This window comes from Dendrobates tinctorius, unplaced genomic scaffold (assembly GCF_039654945.1).
Source record: "Dendrobates tinctorius isolate UK_male_01 unplaced genomic scaffold, ASM3965494v1 ptg000059l, whole genome shotgun sequence".
Lineage (NCBI taxonomy): Eukaryota > Metazoa > Chordata > Amphibia > Anura > Dendrobatidae > Dendrobates > Dendrobates tinctorius.
In genome coordinates this window covers 11,210,242-11,234,809 of record NW_027361727.1, presented here as the reverse complement: position 1 = coordinate 11,234,809, position 24,568 = coordinate 11,210,242, and the positions used below count along the sequence as shown (strand labels likewise).

The 24,568-nt window shown below is 43.4% G+C and overlaps 1 protein-coding gene across 5 annotated transcripts in view; it reads right to left on the bottom strand.

The window, feature by feature from the left end:
- Positions 1-24,568, bottom strand: part of SBF2 (SET binding factor 2) — a 312,854-nt gene that overhangs the window by 103,473 nt on the left and 184,813 nt on the right. For all 5 annotated transcript variants that reach the window (XM_073578404.1, XM_073578400.1, XM_073578401.1 and 2 more), the window contains exon 17: positions 24,018-24,086. In XM_073578404.1, coding sequence (XP_073434505.1) covers positions 24,018-24,086 — 69 coding nt within the window. The remainder of the gene's footprint in view (positions 1-24,017; positions 24,087-24,568) is intronic.

Here is a 24,568-nt window from a genome sequence, read left to right as displayed (position 1 = left end):
GGTTTTTTTATTAGGAAGAGGGGAGAATAGAACCCCCTTCTCTCTTGATCTTTTGGGACCTCTATCAGAACTTGTTTCTCCAACAGTCCTAAGATTTCTATTTCTATGGCTGATTGCTCTCCTGGTTCCTTTCTGACGGGGGTCACCACAAATGAAGCTCTTGGATGCTGGAAGAAGGGGATTTTTAAGCCATTCTTTATAATGTTCAGAATCCAATTGTTGGCCGATATTTTCTCCCATTCTTGGGAAAAGAGCCTCAATCTTCCCCCCACAGGAGGGCTGGTGTCATTGCGGGGATTTTTTGGCGGTTGAGGTAGTTCCCCCAAACATGAACCCCGGTTCTTTTTTCCTCTTGTCGTCCCACCTTTTCCGCTCTCCCGGGGGACGGCCTCGATTGAACCTTCCCCTCCGAAAGGGCGGTCTCCTTTGATCACCCATGAATCTGGGGAAGCCCTTCTTTTTATCACCGGCTTTTTCCAGGATGTCGTCTAGGTTTTTTCCAAACAGGAACTGCCCATCACATGGTAACGAGCATAACTTCGCCTTAGATTGAATGTCCCCAGGGCAGCCTTTGAGCCATAACGCCCGTCTTGCGGCGTTTGATAGCCCCGCTGCTCTTGCCGTTAACCTCATCGAGTCGGCGGAGGTGTCAGCCAAGAAGGCGGCAGCTCCGTGCAGCAGGTACATTTCTCCTAATATTTTCTCTCTTGGTACTTTGGAGACTAATTTTTCTTCAAGTTGTTGCAACCAGACCATTAATGACCGGGCTGTGCAGGTGCCGGCTATTGCTGGTTTCAGACCCCCTGCCGCTGCCTCCCAAGTGTGCCTTAGGTATGAGTCCGCTTTTTTATCCAAGGGATCTCTCAAAACCCCTGAATCCTCCAGGGTCAGGGCCGACTTCTTGGAAGACCTAGACACTGCTGCGTCAATCTTTGGGACCTTGTCCCAGACGTCCGTGTCTTTAGCCTCAAAGGGGTATCTTCGTTTTGAAGAGGAGGGAAGGCTACCTGACTTCTCCGGTTTCTTCCACTCTCTCTCGATTAGGGCCTGAACCTTGTCATTAACCGGAAAGGTACGCTTCTTCCTTTCTTGCAGGCCGCCAAACATTACATCCTCCAGTGATCTCTCTACCTTCTCCTCCTGCAGGCCCATAGTGGACCTAATGGCTTTAAGGAGAGCGTCCGTATTTTCTACGGGAAAGGAAGGTCTGCCCCCTGTATCACTGTCTGAGGATGAAGATGACCCGTGCTCAACTTGATACTCCGAAGAGGAGGAGGAGCCTGACGCGGAACTCGGGGAGGCTTTCCTACTCTTACTCTTCTTTTTCAATAATTTTTTAAGTGAGCCCTGTACCTCAGATTTTATTATTGACCTGAGGTTTGTTGCCAGGCTCGGCACCTCTTCAGCCATAGTCCGCTGGATACAGCTGACACATAAGTCCTTTTGGTAGTCTTTCGCTAAAGGGCTGTGGCATATGGCACATTCTCTATTTTTCTTTTTGCTTATGGCTTTTTTTCCTCCCTAACATGAAGAAAAAAAAAAAAAAGACATAGGAAGGCCTATTATAATATTGTCTACTTTCACGGAGATCACTCACCACCCAGGAACGACTGATACCGGGCTCTGGGGCTGCGAAGGAGCGTGCGCTCTGCACTCTTTTGACCTCGAGGAATCCCTCGATCGTTGACTTGGACGGCTGCTACTTTTGCCGCTCGAGCGGCTCTTGCGACCAGAAGCTTGCGATGGGGGCAGAGACAATGAGGACGGTGAGCGATCCTCCTGAGACGCCATTGTCACCCCTGCAGCCGCTTACGCTCCTTCTTTTACCGGTGAGTGCTCATTACCCCTCCCCCCGCGACCGCCAGCCGCTTCTCCTGGCCGGCGTCGCGCCCGGCGCCATGACCGTCGCGTCCTGATGACGTCAGCGGTCGCGCTCCCAGAATCCTCTGCGCCGCTGACGTCAGACGCCGGTCTCCGCCCCGGCTTCCCCTGCATGCAGGCGAAGGAACGGGCGCGCGCGCAAGGGGAGGGCGGCACGTGGAGGAACCTCCGAAGGGAGGACATCGGGACGTGCCCGCACGAACCCGGGGCCCGAATCAGGCAAAACCCCGGGGACTGCGCTACCAGCTGCCGACGGCCGGCGTCGCAGGTAAGCCAGCCCTGCAATTCTTACACGCCGGGACGGCCCTGGGTCTTTTCATCCTCACAGGCACCGCCGCTGTCAGAGGGATTCCTTTCCAGGACAGGAACCCAACTGAAGCGGGGGAGAGGTGCCGCCCCTTATGTTTCAGTAGGTTCCTGTCCTGGCGGGGCGGATCCCTCTCTCATGTGGTGCTGTCATGGGTGAAGGGAAAAATTGTAGATTCACTCTGAAGGCATCAAAACAATGAATTACATGTGGAATTATATAATTAGCAAAAATGTGTAAAACAACTGAAAATACTGTATGTCTTATATTCTAGGTTCTTCAAAGTAGCCACCTTTTGCTTTGATTACTGCTTTGCACACTCTTGGCATTCTCTTCATGAGCTTCAAGAGGTAGTCACCGGAAATGGTTTTCACTTCACAGGTGTGCCCTGTCAGGTTTAATAAGTGGGATTTCTTGCCTTATAAATGAGGTTGGGACCATCAGTTGTGTTGTGCAGAAGTCCGGTGGATACACAGGTGATAGTCCTACTGAATAGACTGTTAGAATTTGTATTATGGCAAGAAAAAAGTAGCTGAGTAAAGAAAAACGAGTGACCATCATTACTTTAAGAAATGAAGGTCAGTCAGTCCGAAAAATTGGGAAAACTTTGAAAGTGTCCCCAAGTGCATTGGCAAAAACTATCAAGCGCTACAAAGAAACTGGTTCTCATGAGGACCGCCCCAGGAAAGGAAGACCAAGAGTCACCTCTGCTGCGGAGGATAAGTTCATCCTAGTCACCAGCCTCAGAAATCGCAGGTTAACAGCAGCTCAGATTAGAGATCAGGTCAATGTCACACAGAGTTCTAGCAGCAGACACATCTCTACAACAACTGTTAAGAGGAGACTTTGTGCAGCAGGCCTTCATGGTAAAATAGCTGCTAGGAAACCACTGCTAAGGACAGGCAACAAGCAGGAGAGACTTGTTTGGGCTAAAGAACACAAGGAATGGACATTAGACCAGTGGAAATCTGTGCTTTGGTCTGATGAGTCCAAATTTGAGATCTTTGGTTCCAACCACCGTGTCTTTGTGCGACACAGAAAAGGTGAACGGATGGACTCTACATGCCTGGTTCCCACCGTGAAGCATGGAAGAGGTGTGATGGTGCTTTGCTGGTGACACTGTTGGGGATTTATTCAAAACTGAAGGCATACTGAACCAGCATGGCTACCACAGCATCTTGCAGCGGCATGCTATTCCATCCGGTTTGTGTTTAGTTGGACCATCATTTATTTTTCAACAGAACAATGACCCCAAACACAACTCCAGGCTGTGTAAGGGCTATTTGACCAAGAAGGAGAGTGATGGGGTGCTACGCCAGATGACCTGGCCTCCACAGTCACCAGACCTGAACCCAATCGAGATGGTTTGGGGTGAGCTGGACCGCAGAGTGAAGGCAAAAGGGCCAACAAGTGCTAAGCATCTCTGGAAACTCCTTCAAGACTGTTGGAAGACCATTTCCAGTGACTTCCTCTTGAAGCTCATCAAGAGAACGCCAAGAGTGTGCAAAGCAGCAATCAAAGCAAACGGTGGCTACTTTGAAGAAACTAGAATATAAGACATATTTTCAGTTGTTTCACACTTTTTAGTTAATTATATAATTCCACATGTGTTAATTCATAGTTTTGATGCCTTCAGAGTGAATCTACAATTTTCATAGTCATGAAAATAATGAAAACTTTTTGAATGAGAAGGTGTGTCCAAACTTTTGGTCTGTACTGTATATATGTAATCGATATTATACAGTGTATTACATATTTACAATTTATTACAGTTTTTTGTGTTCTAAAGTTGTATTCCAATAGATATTATGTTCTACCTAAATATCTTGATTATTGGATCATAGAAATTATCAAATGTCTGGTGTTCACACTGTACTACAATAAATTTTTCACTTAAATATAAGCAATATGTGTGGGAGTCGGAGTTGGAGTCAGAGTTGGTGTAAGGGTAATTGAGGAGTCGGAGTCGCAGGTTTGGCTTACCGACTCCACAGCCCTGGTTAAAGAATGGGGTGCAAAATTTCTTTTTTTAAGGGGTGAAGGCAGCACATGGTGGAGAGCATTTTTTGGCAGAGATCTGTGCATTAGTGTCCCTTTTTTTCCCCCTGTACAGAAAAGAAAACATAAGAGGAGATGGGTGCTGGCACGCAGTTGCCTCTCAGGAGCAGCCCATGAGCATCGTTTCCATATCTAGAGCACTTTGTATCCGGAAATCTATGCAGATTACAAGGTTACAATCAGGAAATCTATGCAGATCACAAGGTTACAATCAGGAAATCTATGCAGATCACAAGGTTACAATCAGGAAATCTATGCAGATCACAAGGTTACAATCAGGAAATCTATGCAGAGCACAAGGTTACAATCAGGAAATCTATGCAGAGCACAAGGTTACAATCAGGAAATCTATGCAGATCACAAGGATACAATCAGGAAATCTATGCAGATCACAAGGTTACAATCAGGAAATCTATGCAGAGCACAAGGTTACAATCAGGAAATCTATGCAGAGCACAAGGTTACAATCAGGAAATCTATGCAGATCACAAGGATACAATCAGGAAATCTATGCAGATCACAAGGTTACAATCAGGAAATCTATGCAGAGCACAAGGTTACAATCAGGAAATCTATGCAGATCACAAGGTTACAATCAGGAAATCTATGCAGATGAGGGCTGTGGAGTCGGAGTCGTGGAGTCGGAGTTAGTTTTGGTTGGAGTCGGAGTCGGTAGAAATGTACCGACTCCAGCTTTAAAAAAAAATGTATTAATATTTCATAATTGAACTTTCATATGAATTTTATAAATGTTACTCAAATATATATGTTCTATCAAACTATGAACAACAGTGATAAGCAGTTCTGCTGGAGATAGAGACATTTCTTATTTCTTGTGTGTCACTGTTCTCCACTGCCCTTATCTAATCTTATACTTGGTTAACCTCATGCTGCCCCAACCCCCCTACTTACAATGTATGAAACTGAAAGTGAAAATGTGTTGCAAATTCTTAGTAGTAAAGCTCCTCCTCTAGACTAGATCATACTAGGTGTGCGTCTTCCAAGCATCTCACAGCTGCCTGCTACTCAGAAGAGGAAGACTGTAAGAAGTATTATCCTTTCAACAAACTTTGCATCAGTTAACTGTGAGTACATGAGGAATAATAACAGTATTAGGCTAGTTTCACACTAGCGTTTATGAGCGCAGCGACGGCCTGCGCACGGCCGCCGCTAAGCCCCGCCCCCTGCCGCGCCTACGCCGGTAGCTCCGCCCACCGGCGCATGACGCTGCATGCGCCCTGCGTCCCCTATCTTTATCACTGGGGGCGCAGGCCGTGCGCAGTATGCGTTTGGCGGCGCATGCGCCTTTTTGACGGTGCGCCGACGCAACCAAACTGCAGCAGGTTGCGTTTGGCGCAGGTCGGCGCACCGTCAAAAGGACGCATGCGCCGCCAAACGCATACTGCGCACGGCCTGCGCCCCCTGTGATAAAGATAGGGGACGCAGGGCGCATGCAGTGTCATGCGCCGGTGGGCGGAGCTACCGGCGGGGCGCGGCAGGGGGCGGGGCTTAGCTGCGGCCGTGCGCAGGCCGTCGCTGCGCTCATAAATGCTAGTGTGAAACTAGCCTTACTGACCACTATATCAGTTGTACGACCTGGCAATAATTTTGTACAATTGTTTTTAGGAAAAACAATTGTCATTTGGATTGTGAATGCAGAATTAAAAACCTGAGAATGTCAAAGAAGCATCACATTAAATCAGCTGTATTTGAACATTTCACCATCACTCAAGATAGAAAACATTATGTCTGTCAGTGTATGACAAATGATCCAGACGAAAACAAATGCTGTGAAGCCAAGATGAGTGCATATTCAGGCAAAGATAAAAATGCTCCTACCAGAGCTTCTAATCTAAAGAGACATTTACAGCGCTTTCATCCAGAAGTACTGAAAGCAGTGGATGAGAAAGACTGCATCCAAACCAATGAACCAGTGCCCAGCTCTTCCAGCCAAACAAAGGAGCAGAGAACTTTGCAGCCATCAGTTGCAAGATATTTTGTCAGTGACAAAGTTACTGTGACAATGACAGTAGATACATTTAAAAAACAGATCATAGAGCTTGTTGTAAAGGATAGTGTGCCTATTTCATTATTTTCATGACCAGCTTTTATGTGTCTGAATGGGGAAATGGCCCGCAAGCTTGGTGTTTCTCTGGAGAGAGAGAGTATTAGAAAATTAGTAATCGAAGAAGCTTTTAAACAAAAGGAAGAACTTAAAAAAACTCTCAAGGGACGCTTTCTGTTTCTTAAAATGGATGCCTGCACACGTCACAGAGTGAACTATTTTGCCATCAATGTCCGATTTGTTTGTGACAAAAATGAAATAGTTACCAAGACATTGGCAGTAAAAGACACCAAAGCTCATCACACCAGTGAGTTTCTCCAGGTCTTGGTGGAAAAGGTTCTGCAAGACTATGAACTTAAAAAAGAGCAAGTTCTTTCTGTCGTAACTGACAATGCTTCAAATATGATAAGTACTATTAAGCTAATGAATGAGAGTAATGATGGTGACCAGCAGCTAGAAGAACATTCTGGGTCCACAGACACAGAAATGTTTGAAATAGAGGAACACCGTATTGTAACTGAGGAGCAAACTGAAGTTGCTTCAGATGAACAGCAACATGATAATTTAGATGATCTTGTTGAAACTGTGTCAATATGTTCTTTCATTCATCACATGCGCTGTGTTGTGCATACGCTACAGCTGGCTATAAGAGACAGTCTGCAAGAAGGACATGCTGCTGCACTGATTGGCAAGGTGAGAAAATTGGCTACTGTTGCCAGAACCCCTAAAGTTGACTCAATTTTGAAGAGACGTGCTGGAAAAGGGGCAATTATTGATCAAGCCACACGATGGGGCAGTACTTACTTAATGATTCAGCGCTTGGTTGAACTGAAAACCTTTCTTGTAGACATGGCTAACCCTCAACTGACGCTAAATGAAAATCAGTGGAATCAGGTGACTGAGCTGGAAAAATTGCTAGAGCACCCATTTACAGTGACTAAAAAATTACAAGCAGAGGACTTAACTCCAGGTATTTTCTTAAAGGAGTGGAAGAACCTGATGTTTCGCCTGTCCCAAAGAGGAGGGTTAATTGCAAGTGGCATTGCTACATCAATGAAACGGAGAGAGGAGCTACTATTACAAAATAACATTCTTTTGGCAGCTGTTTATGTAGAACCAATGCATCGGATTCTTCTAGATGATCAACAGCTAAGTAAAGGAAAAGAAGCTCTGTTTGAAATAGCAGTAAGGATGAAAGGGTTGCAGAACAGTCAGGAGGAACAAGAAGAATTTGGTCGTCCTGCCACATCTTCACCCTCATCATCAACTGATGAAGAATTTAATTTCGAAAAATATTTGGATCACAAGGACCGTGCAAAGCGTTCCCGCATAGAAGAAGAGTCATCCCCATCAAGGAACACAGCCAGTACATTTCAGCAGAATTTTTCATGTGCACTAAAAGAAATTGAGAAATTTGACCGTTCATCAAAAATAACAGTGCAACAAGCGATTCCTCTGTATCCTGACATTGTCAGAGATGTTGCCCAAGTGGTTACTGCTTTGCCACCAACACAAGTTAGTGTAGAGAGGTTGTTCTCTGCTCTCAAAATAATTAGATCAGATTTGAGGGCATCCATGAAGGAGGATCTGACAGAGGCAATACTTTTTCTGAGGACAAATTTATAGATTTCTTCTTATTAACTGCATAAAAGTGTTTATTGCATATTTACTTACAGTTTAGAAAAGTTTATAAAAGTTATTTGCTATATTCTAATTGTATTCTAATAAATGTAGTTTTTGCTCTAAGTGGTCTGATTACTTATATGATGGTGAGAAACTGAATAAGCACGATGTTTAATATTTTACAACAGTAAATTTGTTGTTATGAATTGGCCATTTATGAAGGAGTCGGAGTCGGAGCCTGATAAAATCCAGGAGTCGGAGTCGCAACTGTGGCTTACCGACTCCACAGCCCTGTGCAGATCACAAGGATACAATCTGGAAATCTATGCAGATCACAAGGTTACAATCAGCAAATCTATGCAGATCACAAGGCTACAATCAGGAAATCTTGGATGCTTGGGAGATGAGTGCATGCAAGAGGGAGAAGAGCCCATATGTGCCCAAATCTAGTGGCAGAAAATGACAGGTAACGACCTTTGTGCAACTAATTATGCACAAACTTGGCAATTAACTTTGCATTTGACAGAGCTGCTGAATGTGCTAAAGATAGGAGGATTAGCACAATGGGATAAACATATTCCGCATTGTTTGTGGATTAGCCCGCGGGGAGATCAGTGCTCTCAATTCAGGAGACCAAGGAAAGGCTGAAAGCTTATGGTGTCGGTGCCACGGCCATGCTACTTGAACACTGGCCTTACTTGAACACTGGCAAAAGGTGGGTCGCGAGCCCAGTCAATGGTACTGTCGTTGGATGGCAGCCTGGATTCGGTACATGGCCCAGTCAGCTGCACTGAAAATTCACTAGAAAACAAGAGGATTATTTAAGGAGAGAAATGATAATACAAAACATTCCTGCTCCCAATAACGCCAAGTTTGTGTCTGGTTTCAATGAGAATTCCTGCCATTTCATCCCGGCAGAACTTGACATTTTTGTATGTGAAATTGTAATGGAATGAATGATATTTTGGTTCCAAAATACCCCAACATGCTTTTCTTCTTAAGTCTTTGGGGGCCGCAGTGGGAATATCGGGGTTAATACGGAATTCACAGGGTCGCCACCTGGTGGTCAACGTCAAGAAAGCAACCTTTGCAACAAACAGTAGACGCCTTCTAAATCTGCTGGGATCCCCAAAAATACACTTCCACACAGGGGGACATTTCTTCCTTTCTATTAGGAGCGCTCTATGTATTGATTTCTTGACGTGCTTGCGCTTACACAACAGTGTTACAGTGTTAAACATAAATGGGGCCAAAAAAGCATTACTGGATGCAAAAAAAAAAAAAAGACGAGATGTATTTGAAACTCTCACACTTTCACAAGCTTTGCAGCCAAGCTTAAAGGGGGTATTCCCATCTCCAAGATCCTATCCCAATATGTAGTAATTGTAAGCATATAAGCAAATACCTCCAATTAGAAATGTAGTACATTTCTTCTGATTAGCTATGTCATTTACCCTCATGTGCACGGCATTGCAGTGGCTTAGGTGTCCACGGTTACGACCACTCAGAGACAATTAGTTGTTAGCGGTTGTAACCATGGATACCTAAGCTAATGCCATGCCCTGCACATGGGGTAAATGACAGCGCTAAACAGGAGAACTATAATACATTTCTAATTGGAGGTATTTGGTAATAATATTACACCTACTACATATTGGGATAGAATCTTGGAGACGGGAACATCCCTTTAAGTAATAGGTCATAGCTGTGCCATAAAGGAGCAGAGCTGCAGTGTATATCAAGGTGGATTAAAGGGCAGCCTCGGAGGCAATTCACAGAGGGCTGTAGGTTGTAATACAGACAGGCGGTGACATATTCAGGGAGCTGGCATGATCTCCTCGTGTGTGCGCTCACATAAATGATGCACAATGCTCCAGACTACGTTGGCCGCTATGTACAAATAAAAGTTAATAATCGCTAATAAATGATCCGTTAAAGTAATGCAGACAGTGCATCAGGAGTACGCAGATGATCAGAATCACAGAGGTCCCGTGTCCCCCCTCCATATTGCTGTGTCACCCTGCGACACTGTGAAGCAGCTGCCTCTGCTGGGGGGGATCGTTCCACTGTATCCTCAGTCAGTGGCCATAAATTAAAGCGATGCACACATTCCAGAGGTCGGAGGAATGTGCCGTCCTCTTCCAGGCTCTGTCCTCATTTCCCAAGGCACGGCTCTTATCCGGCTCTCATCCCGCTCTCCCTCGCTGGACTTCACTTACATTGCATTTTTCTGTTGGAGCTTGTTGTTCTGAGGATCGTGGGTGTTTATGATTATTTAGCGCTTATTATTTGTCCAAAATGGAATGAAATGTACAAATATTCTTTACTCTGGAGAGAACGGCTCTGGAACTACAAGTCACAGCCGGCCTTACAGTTATGTGGCTGCAGACAGTAGATTTAAGAAATTTCATTCTGCAACTAATTATCCCCAAAAGTTCTGATCGTGGAGCACAAGTCGTGAGGTTCCAGACTAACTAACAACTACATATAACTATACACAAAAATCTAACATGTACTGAATTTCAGCCTTGCCTCAAAATGATCCGCTTAGATTATGTCAGTCAGATTAGGAGAAAGTGTTAACGAGGACAAGGCAGCTGATCTCACTCTGTCAAGCTGATTGACTTATAGAAGCAGACTGGCTACTTTAAAAGGGGGCTTGTGCTTGAAATTGTCGTCTTCTGTTAGCCATGGAATCATCACTGCTTTGGATTAAAAGGGCTTTATAGGCAACGACATTTTGCTGCTTGTAAGATTTATCCTCAAATCAATCATTTACCGGATCATCAAGAACTTCAAAGAGGGAGATTCAATTGGTGTAAGGAAAGTTTCAGGGCACCCAAGCAAGTTTAGAGCTGTCTCCTAAAGAAGATTCATCTATGGTAACACACCAGTGCAGAGCTTGCTCAGGAATGGCAGCAGGTAGGGGTCAGTGCATCTGAACGCATAGTGAGGTGAAGGACTTTGGAGGCTGGCCTGTTGTCAAGAAGGGCAGCAAAGAAGCTACTTCTGTCCAAGAAAAACAGCTTGGACAGAGTAACATGAGCACTTCCATAACTCCTGTATTATACCAACAGTAAAGCATCCCAAGACCATTAATGTGCGGGGGGTTTTCATGCCTGGAGGGAGCTTACTAACAATTTTGCCTAAGAATACTGATATGAATAAACCTCCTCCAAGAACAATTTCTCCCATCATCCAGGACCTATTTGGTGATGAACAGTGCATTTTCCAGCATGATGGAGACCGTGTCACAAAGAAAAAGTAATAACCGAGTGGCTTGGTGAACAAAACATCAAAGTTTTGGGTTCAAGGCCAGGAAACTCCCCAGATCTCAATCCCATTGAGAACCTGTGGTTAATTGTCAAAAAGCGGGAGGACAAACAAAAACACAATTTGTGATCAACTCCAACCACTCAGCAGGTAAGAATGGAAGGTCAGTCAAGATTTGGCCCAAAAGCTCATGTCCAACACTGTAAATATTGAGTCTTTACATAAACTTCATGTATTTGCCAATAAAAGATTTTGGTATTGGTATATATCCTGTGCCAGGTCCTTCTCATAAAGTACTCAAAAGTAACGTAGAGCCACCATGATCGTCTCACTTCTCTCTATTCTGCACTGACACCAGGGATTGCAGCTCTTCAATTATGGCAACGAATATCTGGAGATGGCAGAATGAGCCCATAAAGCCCAAGCACAAAGCTGGCAGTGCAGTCAGCCTCACCCGACGGCCCGTCAGCCTCACCCGACGGCCATCTCCCTACACTGCAGCTCCTGACCAAACACAGAGCGACAACCCGCTGTTTATTCTACGGGCTGGCACTGAATAACCAAACTCATCCCTAGAAATGAAGCTCCGGATTTCCAGGAAATGTTCGTGGTAAGAATGAGAGATAATGGGAATAACATCCCCGTTTCTTCCTATTATGGGCTGTTGTTTGTATTAAAAAATGAGAAAAATAAAATGTGTTCAACATTAGAACTTTTAACATGAAATCTGGTCTCTAGAGGGAAAGAAAAAGGAAGCAAAGTGACCCCAACTTCTAAGAATATGTGATGGGACAAGAAACGAACCGTGTGAAACTCTAATTACAACGATTCAGAAAGGATGAGAGTTGATGCCCAGCTGGCAAAGTCCATGGACAACACCAGGCAAGGTGAAGACCACACCAATAAGGAAGCCATGGTTGACCTTCTATCCTGCTCCAGGCCATACAGCAGCCACTGCGGTCTCAACCCTAAACCATCAATAAAATGGACATAGGATGATCAAATGCGTTTGGTATCACATATGGTGCACGAAACCCAAAATCGGACAATCGGGGCTGAATCCATGCTGGACATTCACAGCCAATTGTATGACCATAACATATATGGTGACACTTTCCTCCAATAGCGGACGGATGCTCGCTCATAAACATAGGAGCGCTTGGACGTACGAGCAATCGCGTAATGGAGACAAGGCAGAAATGGCTACTGGACAAACCGTTGACCGACAGCCATCTGATGTGCATGGTGGGCTTAACTTTATGCTTGAACCAGTCTCTTAAACTGCGGTATTGCAGCAAAAGAAAAAAAAAATCACAGAAAAATACACAATGGCAAAAACTGATCAGGATTTCATCGTGCAAATTGCTGTCACGCTCCGGTTGGGAGACCTGCCGGCCAGTCCTCGTGCATCGTGGTCCGGATCTTGGTCTAATTTATATGGTCGTCTGACTTCGCCCCTCGCATGGAGCAATGATGGCAGAATGTTCTTGCCCAATACAAAGAAGATAAAAAAACAAAATGTTGTTGATGATCCAGTCTTCACAAAAGTTACTCATGCTGGCATTCGTCAGAAGTGCGTTGTCTGTTTTTTTCTATGATGCATGGTGATGAACGAGTATACTCGTTGCTCAGGTTTTCCCGAGCATGCTCGGGGGACCTCAGAGTATTTCGGCGTGCACAGAGATTTAGTTTTTATCTACGCAGCTGCATGATTTGCGACTGTTAGACAGGCTGATTACATGTGGGGAATGGCTGTTTGTTAGGAAATTCCCATGTGTATTCAGCCTGTCTAGCAGCAGGAGATCATGCAGCTGAGGTGACGAAAACTAAATCTCCGAGTACTCCAAAATACTCGGAGATCAACCGAGCAACAAGTATACTCGCTCATCACTATTGATGCACCTACATTAACATTAAAATATGGGGGCGATTCACATGTGTTTCTTTCGTGACCGTAGGTCCACAAAATACAGAAAAAGCAGTGAGATATCTTACTCTAATTTGTTTTGTTGATAGAATGCGAGTATACACGTGATTGGACCAGTAAAAAGTAAAGGAGACAGCACAACGCAGCAAAAAACGCTGCAAAAACGCATACAATCCGCAAAGTGGGTACACAGCCTTATAGCAGTTATGTTCTTGTACATAGGGGGCAGTATTATAGTAGTTATATTCTTGTACATAGGAGCAGTATTATAGTAGTTATATTCTTGGACATAGGAGGCAGTATTATAGTAGTTATATTCTTGTACATAGGGGGGAAGTATTATAGTAGTTATATTCTTGTACATAGGAGCAGTATTATAGTAGTTATATTCTTGGACATAGGAGGCAGTATTATAGTAGTTATATTCTTGTACATAGGAGCAGTATTATAGTAGTTATATTCTTGGACATAGGAGGCAGTATTATAGTAGTTATATTCTTGTACATAGGGGGGAAGTATTATAGTAGTTATATTCTTGTACATAGGGGCAGTATTATAGTAGTTATATTCCTGTACATAGAGGCAGTATTATAGTAGTTATATTCTTGGACATAGGAGGCAGTATTATAGTAGTTATATTCTTGTACATAGGGGGAAGTATTATAGTAGTTATATTCTTGTACATAGGGGCAGTATTATAGTAGTTATATTCCTGTACATAGAGGCAGTATTATAGTAGTTATATTCTTATACATAGGGGCAGTATTATAGTAGTTATATTCCTGTACATAGAGGCAGTATTATAGTAGTTATATTCTTGGACATAGGAGGCAGTATTATAGTAGTTATATTCTTGTACATAGGGGGAGTATTATAGTAGTTATATTCTTATACATAGGGGCAGTATTATAGTAGTTATATTCTTGCACATAGGGGCAGTATTATAGTAGTTATATTCCTGTACATAGAGGCAGTATTATAGTAGTTATTCTTGTACATAGAAGCAGTATTATAGTAGTTATATTCTTGTACATAGGGGCAGTATTATAGTAGATATATTCTTGTACATAGGGGCAGTATTATAGTAGTTATATTCTTGGACATAGGAGGCAGTATTATAGTAGTTATATTCTTGTACATAGGGGGGAAGTATTATAGTAGTTATATTCTTGTACATAGGGGCAGTATTATAGTAGTTATATTCCTGTACATAGAGGCAGTATTATAGTAGTTATATTCTTGGACATAGGGGCAGTATTATAGTAGATATATTCTTGTACATAGGGGCAGTATTATAGTAGTTATATTCTTGTACATAGGCAGCAGTATTATAGTAGTTATATTCTTGTACATAGGCAGCAGTATTATAGTAGTTATATTCTTGTACATAGGAGCAGTATTATAGTAGTTATATTCTTGTACATAGGGGCAGTATTATAGTAGTTATAATCTTGTACATAGGGGGCAGTATTATAGTACTTATATTCTTGTACAGAGGGGCAGTGTTATAGTAGTTATATTCTTGTACATAGGAGCAGTATTATAGTAGTTATATTCTTGTACAGAGGGGCAGCATTATAGTAGTTATATTCTTGTACATAGGGGCAGTATTTTAGTAGTTATATTCTTGTACATAGGGGCAGTATTATAGTAGTTATACTCTTGTACATAGGGGACAGTATTATAGTAGTTATACTCTTGTACATAGGGACAGTATTATAGTAGTTATATTCTTGTACATAGGGAGCAGTATTATAGTAGTTATATTTTTGTACATAGGGGGCGGTATTATAGTAGTTATATTCTTGTACATAGGGGCAGTATTTTAGTAGTTATATTCTTGTACAGAGGGGCAGTATTGTAGTAGTTATATTCTTGTACATAGGGGCAGTATTAGTTATATTCTTGTACATAGGGGCAGTATTATAGTAGTTCTATTCTTGTACATAGGGGCAGTATTATAGTAGTTATATTCTTGTACATAGGAGCAGTATTATAGTAGTTATATTCTTGTACATAGGGGGCAGTATTATAGAAGTTATATTCTTGTACATAGGGGGCAGTATTATAGCAGTTATATTCTTGTACATAGGGGCAGTATTAGTTATATTCTTGTACATAGGGGCAGTATTATAGTAGTTATATTCTTGTACATAGGGGCAGTATTATAGTAGTTATATTCTTGTACATAGGAGCAGTATTATAGTAGTTATATTCTTGTACATAGGGGGCAGTATTATAGAAGTTATATTCTTGTACATAGGGGGCAGTATTATAGCAGTTATATTCTTGTACATAGGGAACAGTATCATGGCAGTCATATTCAAAGAAATAAGGAGTCAAAAGCAGATACTTTACCCGTCCATTGGAGCTTATAAAATAAATGAAGCAGCAGTCAGTTACAAAGCCCACAGTATAGAAAAAAATTGCAGAATGTGACTGTCTCGCAACAGACAGGGTAAAAATGATTGACTTATGAGGGATGACAGACAAAACAGGAATGAGACTGCCCCTGACCTATATTAACCCACCAGTGACCGGGTCACACAAGGCCAGACTGACTCATTAACAAAACACTGGGGGGTACAAGGTACTTGACTACTCCCTATAGGAACAGAGGTCAAAGTCAATATGGATAAAGGCCTACAGGGATCACATTCAGCATTTCTTCCTGTCACCACTAACAATATGATGGTGGATCTCTGGAATCTGCGACATCCAATCTACGATTTACACTGTTTGGAGGTTTTCCATGACACTAGGTACAAAAGTAAAGTTGATCTCACATTTCATGCACAGGGGACAGCAGGAATTTAAGGAACTTTACACAACCAAAATCTGGATCAAAGCAGATACTCAAAGAAAGATAAAAATAAAATAAAAAAATAAATAAATAAATATATATATATATATATGTTTTTTTTTCCTCAGCCTGCTATGATTCTTATAAGGACGTTCATAAAAGTAACCAATAAATTGCAGCAGCCATATTTACTGGGTATGGAGCAATTTAGTCACAGTCATCGAGAAACTCTCTCTCTGGAAAATCATGAGGATATTATCAACATACATTGTATTGGGTGATATATTTATAAAACCTAATAATATGCTCAACAAGCTTTTTATCTTACAGTCAGAATAATCATATCTAAACAGAATAACTGCGAAACATGATATGATCCCGAATTACATCTTGTATTATACCCCAGTGCTGCACTCACTATTCTGCTGGGGCAGTCACTGTGTACATACATTACATTACTGATCCTGAGTTACATCCTGTATTATACCCCAGAGCTGCACTCACTATTCTGCTGGGGCAGTCACTGTGTACATACATTACATTACTGATCCTGAGTTACATCCTGTATTATACCCCAGAGCTGCACTCACTATTCTGCTGGGGCAGTCACTGTGTACATACATTACATTACTGATCCTGAGTTACATCCTGTATTATACTCCAGAGCTGCACTCACTATTCTGCTGGTGCAGTCACTGTGTACATACATTACATTACTGATCCTGAGTTACATCCTGTATTATACTCCAGAGCTGCAATCACTATTCTGCTGGGGCAGTCACTGTGTACATACATTACATTACTGGTCCTGAGTTACATCCTGTATTATACTCCAGAGCTGCACTCACTATTCTGCTGGTGCAGTCACTGTGTACATACATTACATTACTGATCCTGAGTTACATCCTGTATTATACCCCAGAGCTGCACTCACTATTCTGCTGGGGCAGTCACTGTGTACATACATTATATTACTGATCTTGTACTGATCCTGAGTTATATCCTGTATTATACTCCAGAGCTGCACTCACTATTCTGCTGCTGCAGTCACTGTGTACATACATTACTGATCCTCAGTTACATCCTGTATTATACCCCAGAGCTGTACTCACTATTCTGCTGCTGCAGTCACTGTGTACATACATTACTGATCCTGTACTGATCTTGAATTACATCCTGTATTATACTCCAGAGCTGCACTCACTATTCTGCTGGTGCAGTCACTGTGTACATACATTACTGATCCTGAGTTGCATCCTGTATTATACCCCAGAGCTGCACTCACTATTCTGCTGGTGTAGTCACTGTGTACATACATTACTGATCCTGAGTTACATCCTGCATTATACTCCAGAGCTGCACTTAATATTCAGTGGAACGGTAATATAATAAATGTACAAAATATTGTCGTTGGTTATGTAAATTCTTTATTAAACAGATGGAAGAACTTAAACTGATTGAGGACTAAAAAGGAGATTTGATGGATCAGGCACCAGGGGAGGGAACACTGCGCGGCTGTGATCTGCAGAGCCGGCCCATAAATACCGCCTGAGTGCGAAACACAAAACTGTATTATTACAAAACCAGAATAGTTGTGTCTTCTCTTTGTTGACTCAGGTCTTTGGGGCTAAGCTGCGCTCCGAACACGGTGATCCTCTTACTTCCAAAATCTGAAGTTATTTCTGGATAGGGGCAAATCAAGAATTTTGACCTTAGCTGATCCTTGCTTTCCGCCAATTCTAAAATCTCTTACAGGAAATGGAAAATAAATTCTGGAGAAGAAAAGGATTTCAATCTGGAAATGGAGATGGCCATCTTAATAAAAACAAAGAATTAAATGTACACAGTGAGTGCACCAGCAGAATAGTGAGTGCAGCTCTGAAGTATAATACAGGATGTAACTCAGGATCAGTAATGTAATGTATGTACACAGTGACTGCACCAGCAGAATAGTGAGTGCAGCTCTGAAGTATAATACAGGATGTAACTCAGGATCAGTAATGTAATGTATGTACACAGTGACTGCACCAGCAGAATAGTGAGTGCAGCTCTGAAGTATAATACAGGATGTAACTCAGGATCAGTAATGTAATGTATGTACACAGTGACTGCACCAGCAGAATAGTGAGTGCAGCTCTGGAGTATAATACAGGATGTAACTCAGGATCAGTAATGTAATGTATGTACACAGTGACTGCCCCAGCAGAATAGTGAGTGCAGCTCTGGAGTATAATACAGGATGTAACTCAGGATCAGTAATGTAATGTATGTACACAGTGACTGCACCAGCAGAATAGTGAGTGCAGCTCTGGAGTATAATACAGGATGTAACTCAGGATTAGTACTGTAATGTATGTACACAGTGACTGCACCAGCAGAATAGTGAGTGCAGCTCTGGAGTATAATACAGGATGTAACTCAGGATTAGTAATGTAATGTATGTCACACAGTGACTGCACCAGCAGAATAGTGAGTGCAGCTCTCGGGTATAATACAGGAGGTAACTCAGGATCTGTAATGTATGTCACACAGTGACTACACCAGCAGAATAGTGAGTGCAGCTCTGGGGTATAATACAGGAGGTAACTCAGGATCAGTAATGTATGTACACAGTGACTGCACCAGCAGAATAGTGAGTGCAGCTCTGGAGTATAATACAGGATGTAACTCAGGATCAGTAATGTAATGTATGTACACAGTGACTGCACCAGCAGAATAGTGAGTGCAGCTCTCGGGTATAATACAGGAGGTAACTCAGGATCTGTAATGTATGTCACACAGTGACTGCACCAGCAGAATAGTGAGTGCAGCTCTGGGGTATAATACAGGAGGTAACTCAGGATCAGTAATGTATGTACACAGTGACTGCACCAGCAGAATAGTGAGTGCAGCTCTGGAGTATAATACAGGATGTAACTCAGGATCAGTAATGTAATGTATGTACACAGTGACTGCACCAGCAGAATAGTGAGTGCAGCTCTGGGGTATAATACAGGATGTAACTCAGGATCAGTAATGTAATGTATGTACACAGTGACTGCACCAGCAGAATAGTGAGTGCAGCTCTGGAGTATAATACAGGATGTAACTCAGGATCAGTAATGTAATGTATGTACACAGTGACTGCCCCAGCAGAATAGTGAGTGCAGCTCTGGAGTATAATACAGGATGTAACTCAGGATCAGTAATGTAATGTATGTACACAGTGACTGCACCAGCAGAATAGTGAGTGCAGCTCTGGAGTATAATACAGGATGTAACTCAGGATCAGTAATGTAATGTATGTACACAGTGACTGCACCAGCAGAATAGTGAGTGCAGCTCTGGGGTATAATACAGGATGCAACTCAGGATCAGTAATGTATGTACACAGTGACTGCACCAGCAGAATAGTGAGTGCAGCTGTGCGGTGTAATACAGGGTGTAGCTCCATAAAATATACTTTCTTTATTTCATCTTGTTAAAAATCGTGGCATGTTCTCATGTGGACAGGTAACATGGCATAGTAAGGCAGCGCGTTTCGATCAAACGATCTTTCTCAAGCCCTTTTCCTTGAATTTCCCGGTGTCTTCACGGCTGTTTCGAGCACCTGTGGCATGCTCTGGTGAGCTGGCTATAATGTTTTTTGGTGTAATACAGGATGTAACTCAGGACATAAGGTATGCTGGATACCAAACATATTATTCTGCCCTTGCGGCTATCAGTGGGGTGAACGTACCACTGCAAACAGGTATTTTGGATCAGAACCCTCGGGGTCTTGCTGTTGTGTTCTGCGCAGCGCTGACCAATGTGACCATTCGCCCTGAAGATACTATTCGTGCAGTGGTAGCACAGTAAAGCTGGTCTTGTAGGAGGGTGATAATCATCATCATTTCTCTTTGGTATTTCCATGAAATCATGTAAGGGTCATCATGACGTACAGATGGCATCATCTACACACTTCGGTTTCAGGAGGTGATTTCACTTTAAGAAACATTTGTTTCTTAAAATACTAAAGTCATGGCAGCGTCTCGGCTCATGAATGGAAAGTTTAGGGGGCAGGGGAAGCGCCTGCTTCCTCACAGGGCTCAAATTATATTACAAGAATGTTCAGTAATTGTCTCTTTCTTCCTCCATCCTCCTGATATGCAAGGTCGAGGATGATGTGATCACAGGAGGAAACTACGGACAGGTGCCGAATGGAAAACTGGGGGAAACTAAGAAAAGATGGAAAGGAAAGTGATAGAGCTCAGCGCGGAGGCCACTACTAAGGCGCCAAACCGAGCTCCGACCTGTCACTCCGGTGCAGGCAAGTGCGAGATGCTGGGACCTGTAGTGCTCAAGTACAATGCAGACTCACGGGAACCAAGTCAAGCTAAGTCAAATGAGTATCAAACTATGAGCGGCAAAAAAACAAAAAGTGTCAACACTGTATTAGAAGGCGCCCATGACACAATGAATGCACTAAACAATGCTCCCACAAACCCGACACAATGCGCACACGATACAATGAATCCATGACACAATGCACCCACACACCCGACACAGCGCACACGACACAATGAACCCACATTACAATATGCCCACGATTCAATGCACTCATACACCTGACACAATGCGCACAAGACACAGTATGCCCATGACACAATGCGCCCATGAAACAATATGCCCACGATAATGCCCCTACACACCCGACACAATGCGTACATGACAAAATGCACCCACACACCCGACACAGCGCACACGACACAATGAACCCACAATACAACATGCCCACGATTCAATGCACTCATACACCTGACACAATGTGCACAAGACACAGTATGCCCATGACACAATGCGCCCATGAAACAATATGCCCACGATAATGCCCCTACACACCCGACACAATGCGTACATGACAAAATGCACCCACACACCCGACGCAATGCACAAGTTGCACAAGACACAGTATGCCCATGACACAATGTGCCCACGATAATGCCCCCACACACCCGACACAATGCGCACATGACAAAATGCACCCACACACCCGACGCAATGCACAAACGACACAGTATGCCCATGACACAATGTACCCGGACACAATGCCAATGCGCCCACACCAACGCAATGCGCACACGACACAGTATGCTCACGACACAATGTGCCCACACACCAAACGCAATGCACAAACGACACAGTATGCCCATGACACAATACGCCCATACACCCGGACACAATGCCAATGCACCCACACCCAACGCAATGCGCACCCGACACAGTATGCCCACAACACAATGCCCCCACACACCCGACACAATGCGTACATGACAAAATGCACCCACACACCCGACGCAATGCGCAAACGACACAGTATGCCCACGACACAATGTGCCCATACACCCTGACACAATGCCAATGCGCCCACACCAGACGCAATGCGCACACGACAGTATGCTCACGACACAATGCGCCCACACACCCGACGCAATGCACAAACGACACAGTATGCCCATGACACAATACGCCCATACACCCGGATACAATGCCAATGCACCCACACCCGACGCAATGCGCATGCGACAGTATGCCCACGACATAATGCGCCCACACACCCGATGCAATGCGCACACGACACAGTATGCCCACGACACAATGCGCCCACACACATGACACAATAGCGAAAACAATAGACTGCACTCATCTGCACAGCAAGAAAACAGAAAAGGCAGACTACAGGATCCCTTCCCCTTTAAGAGGGAGAGTTTTACGATCTTTCCCCATGAGCGTCAGAACAGTACAATCCATTAATTAATGTTGAGGAGTAATATAAGGAGATTAATTAGAAAGTTATTTCCTTACAGTAAGGAGAATTCTTACCATTGTGAACAACAGGAAGTCAGAGACGCTGCGACCTCCGCGCTTAGGGTTTATGTAGATGACAGAGACAAAACAGGGTGAATCATGACTGCATTTTACGTGGCTGAGTCCCGGTAACACAATAAACCCCTCGCTGGCTATTAATTTAGCGATATGGGAGAAGGGTCAGCGCCTTATCCCCCAACCCACGCATTGCACAAGTGGATGACTCTCCATGAGTCCGGCGGATGAGGATTAACATTTCCCGTCACCAAAGAGGGATGATAAAAACAAATAAGATGAAAATATCCGAGTTTTATGTTGTGGTGGTGGGGAATCACAATAAAAAGGAGAGATACAGAATATTAACCCCTTTTGTACTGAGGAGTCACATCTCTAGACTGAGCCACTTGGCTGGGGAAAGAAAAAAATCAGTCTTAAAAGATGAGCAAATTCATTCAAGGTCAATCACATTTTTAATTTTACACCCAAATCTGAATTTATTTTCTGATTCGCTTTATGCCAGTTGTAATTTTGCTGGATTAAGGAGGGCCGGGAAGAATCGTTAAAAAATAAAATGGAAAAATAAGATATTCTCCTCGCTGTTCACCTGTCTCACCACTGCAGCTCCCCGCCAGGTCTTTCCTCCGGCTCCAGTCTCTTATGGTCTTGCAGGTGATGTCTTCCTTAGCTTTGCGTTGAGTAGGTTGTTGGTGTGCTTGGCTGGTCCACTGCCTCATCACGGTAGGAAGCGCCACACGTTGTGACGTCACAGCATCCTAACTTGCACTGCCAGAAGCATACTCAATACAGAGAGGAGGAAGACGCAGAAGGAGACCTTACCTCCCATGAAGACAAGTAGAGATCAGAGTCGCAGGACTAGGTGGAAAGCAGCAAGTGAAGAGAGGAATATATATATATAATATATATATAATTTTAATTATTTTTTAGCCCCAATATTTAATATGCTCTGGTGCATCAAGAAACCAAAGAGTACAATAAGGCACATGGTGTCCCAAGAGATCCAAAAGCACAATACGGCACACGGTGCCCCGAGAGCACAATATGGCACATGGTACCCCAAGAGACCCAAGAGCACAATACGGAACAATGGTGCACCAAGAGACCCAAGAGCACAATACAGCACATGGTGCCCCAAGAGCACAATACGGCATATGGTGCCCCAAGAGCACAATACAGCACATGGTGCCCCAAGAGACCCAAGAGCACAATACGGAACAATGGTGCACCAAGAGACCCAAGAGCAAAATACAGCATATGGTGCCCCAAGAGCACAATACTGCACATGGTGCCCCAAAAGACCCAAGAGTATAATAAGGAACATGGTGCATGAAGAGACCCAAGAGCACAATAATACAACACATGGTGCCCCAAGATACCCAAGAGCACAATAAGGCACATGATGTCCCAAGAAGCCCAAAAGCACAATATAGCATATGGTGACTCAAGAGCACAATACAGCACATGGTGCACCAAGAGTCCCAAGAGCACAATACGGCACATGGTGCCCCAAGAGCACAATACGGCACATGGTGCCCCAAAAGACCCAAGAGCACAATACGGAGCATGTTGCACCAAGAGACCCAAGAGCACAATACAGCACATGGTGCCCCAAGAGCACAATACGGAGCATGGTGCACCAAGAGACCCAAGAGCACAATACAGCACATGGTGCCCCAAGAGCACAATACGGAGCATGGTGCACCAAGAGACCCAAGAGCACAATACAGCACATGGTGCCCCAAGATACCCAAGAGCACAGTAAGGCACATGATGCCCCAAGAGGCCCAAAAGCACAATACAGAATATATTGTCCCAAGAGACCCAAGAGCACAATACGGCACATGGTGCCCCAAGAGCACAATAAAGCACATTCTATTTCCATCAATAAATTGAATGCAAATTGTATTTCCTGGACATTTTTGAGTGAGCAGCCGAATTCAATTTCTGGCATATTTACTCAACACTATTCACTCCCTTACACAGAAGCAGTGAAGATTTTTAGCCTTATGTAAAAGAATATCAAACATTGCAAAATAAATTCTGCAACTTTCTGATAAGCATTTGGGCTGATTCAGCATGCCCCGGTCATGCCTCCCCTGCAAAGCATCGCTAAAAATGTAAAAAAGTTTCAAACTTTTTTGCACTACTTTCCAAGTTTTATACCTCATAACTGTAAAAAGGTAATATTCCTATAAGAAATGTACATGGGATCGGACACAAATCTGGCAGGACTCACCCTACAGAACGCGGCGGCCAAAGGAAGAAGCTGCGCTGCGATGTCATATTCTTCAAAGCTGGAACAATCCTGAAAGGAAACACATGACAGATCTTAGTGACAGGCAATCTGCAACTTCTAGCAAGGAGTACAATGGGGAGACACGCGTCTCTGTCGTAACCACTCACTGTTTCCCATTGAAGCCATTGCAGGATGGATTATAAAAAGTACTGCTTTAATGAAGAAAAAAAAACAAAAACGATTGCAGCAGAAAATTGAGAATATGAAGTGACTGTCAGGGATTTATAGTTGTTACGTACCCAGCAGAAGACAATATTACCAAGAGACTGCACTAATCCTATGCCGACCGTCCTGCTCATTGTGCCGCAACTACATCAGACAGAATACTGTATATTATAAGTTTTGGCAGCCATGACACTTGTATGACAAGTAATATTTACTGTCTGAATGTGGCCCCTGTCATGACGGATTCAGAGCGGAGTCCTCAAGTGATGGATGGCAGCGCCGGTGACTGCCCACCAATATCTTTTATAAGATTTTCCATTGTCACA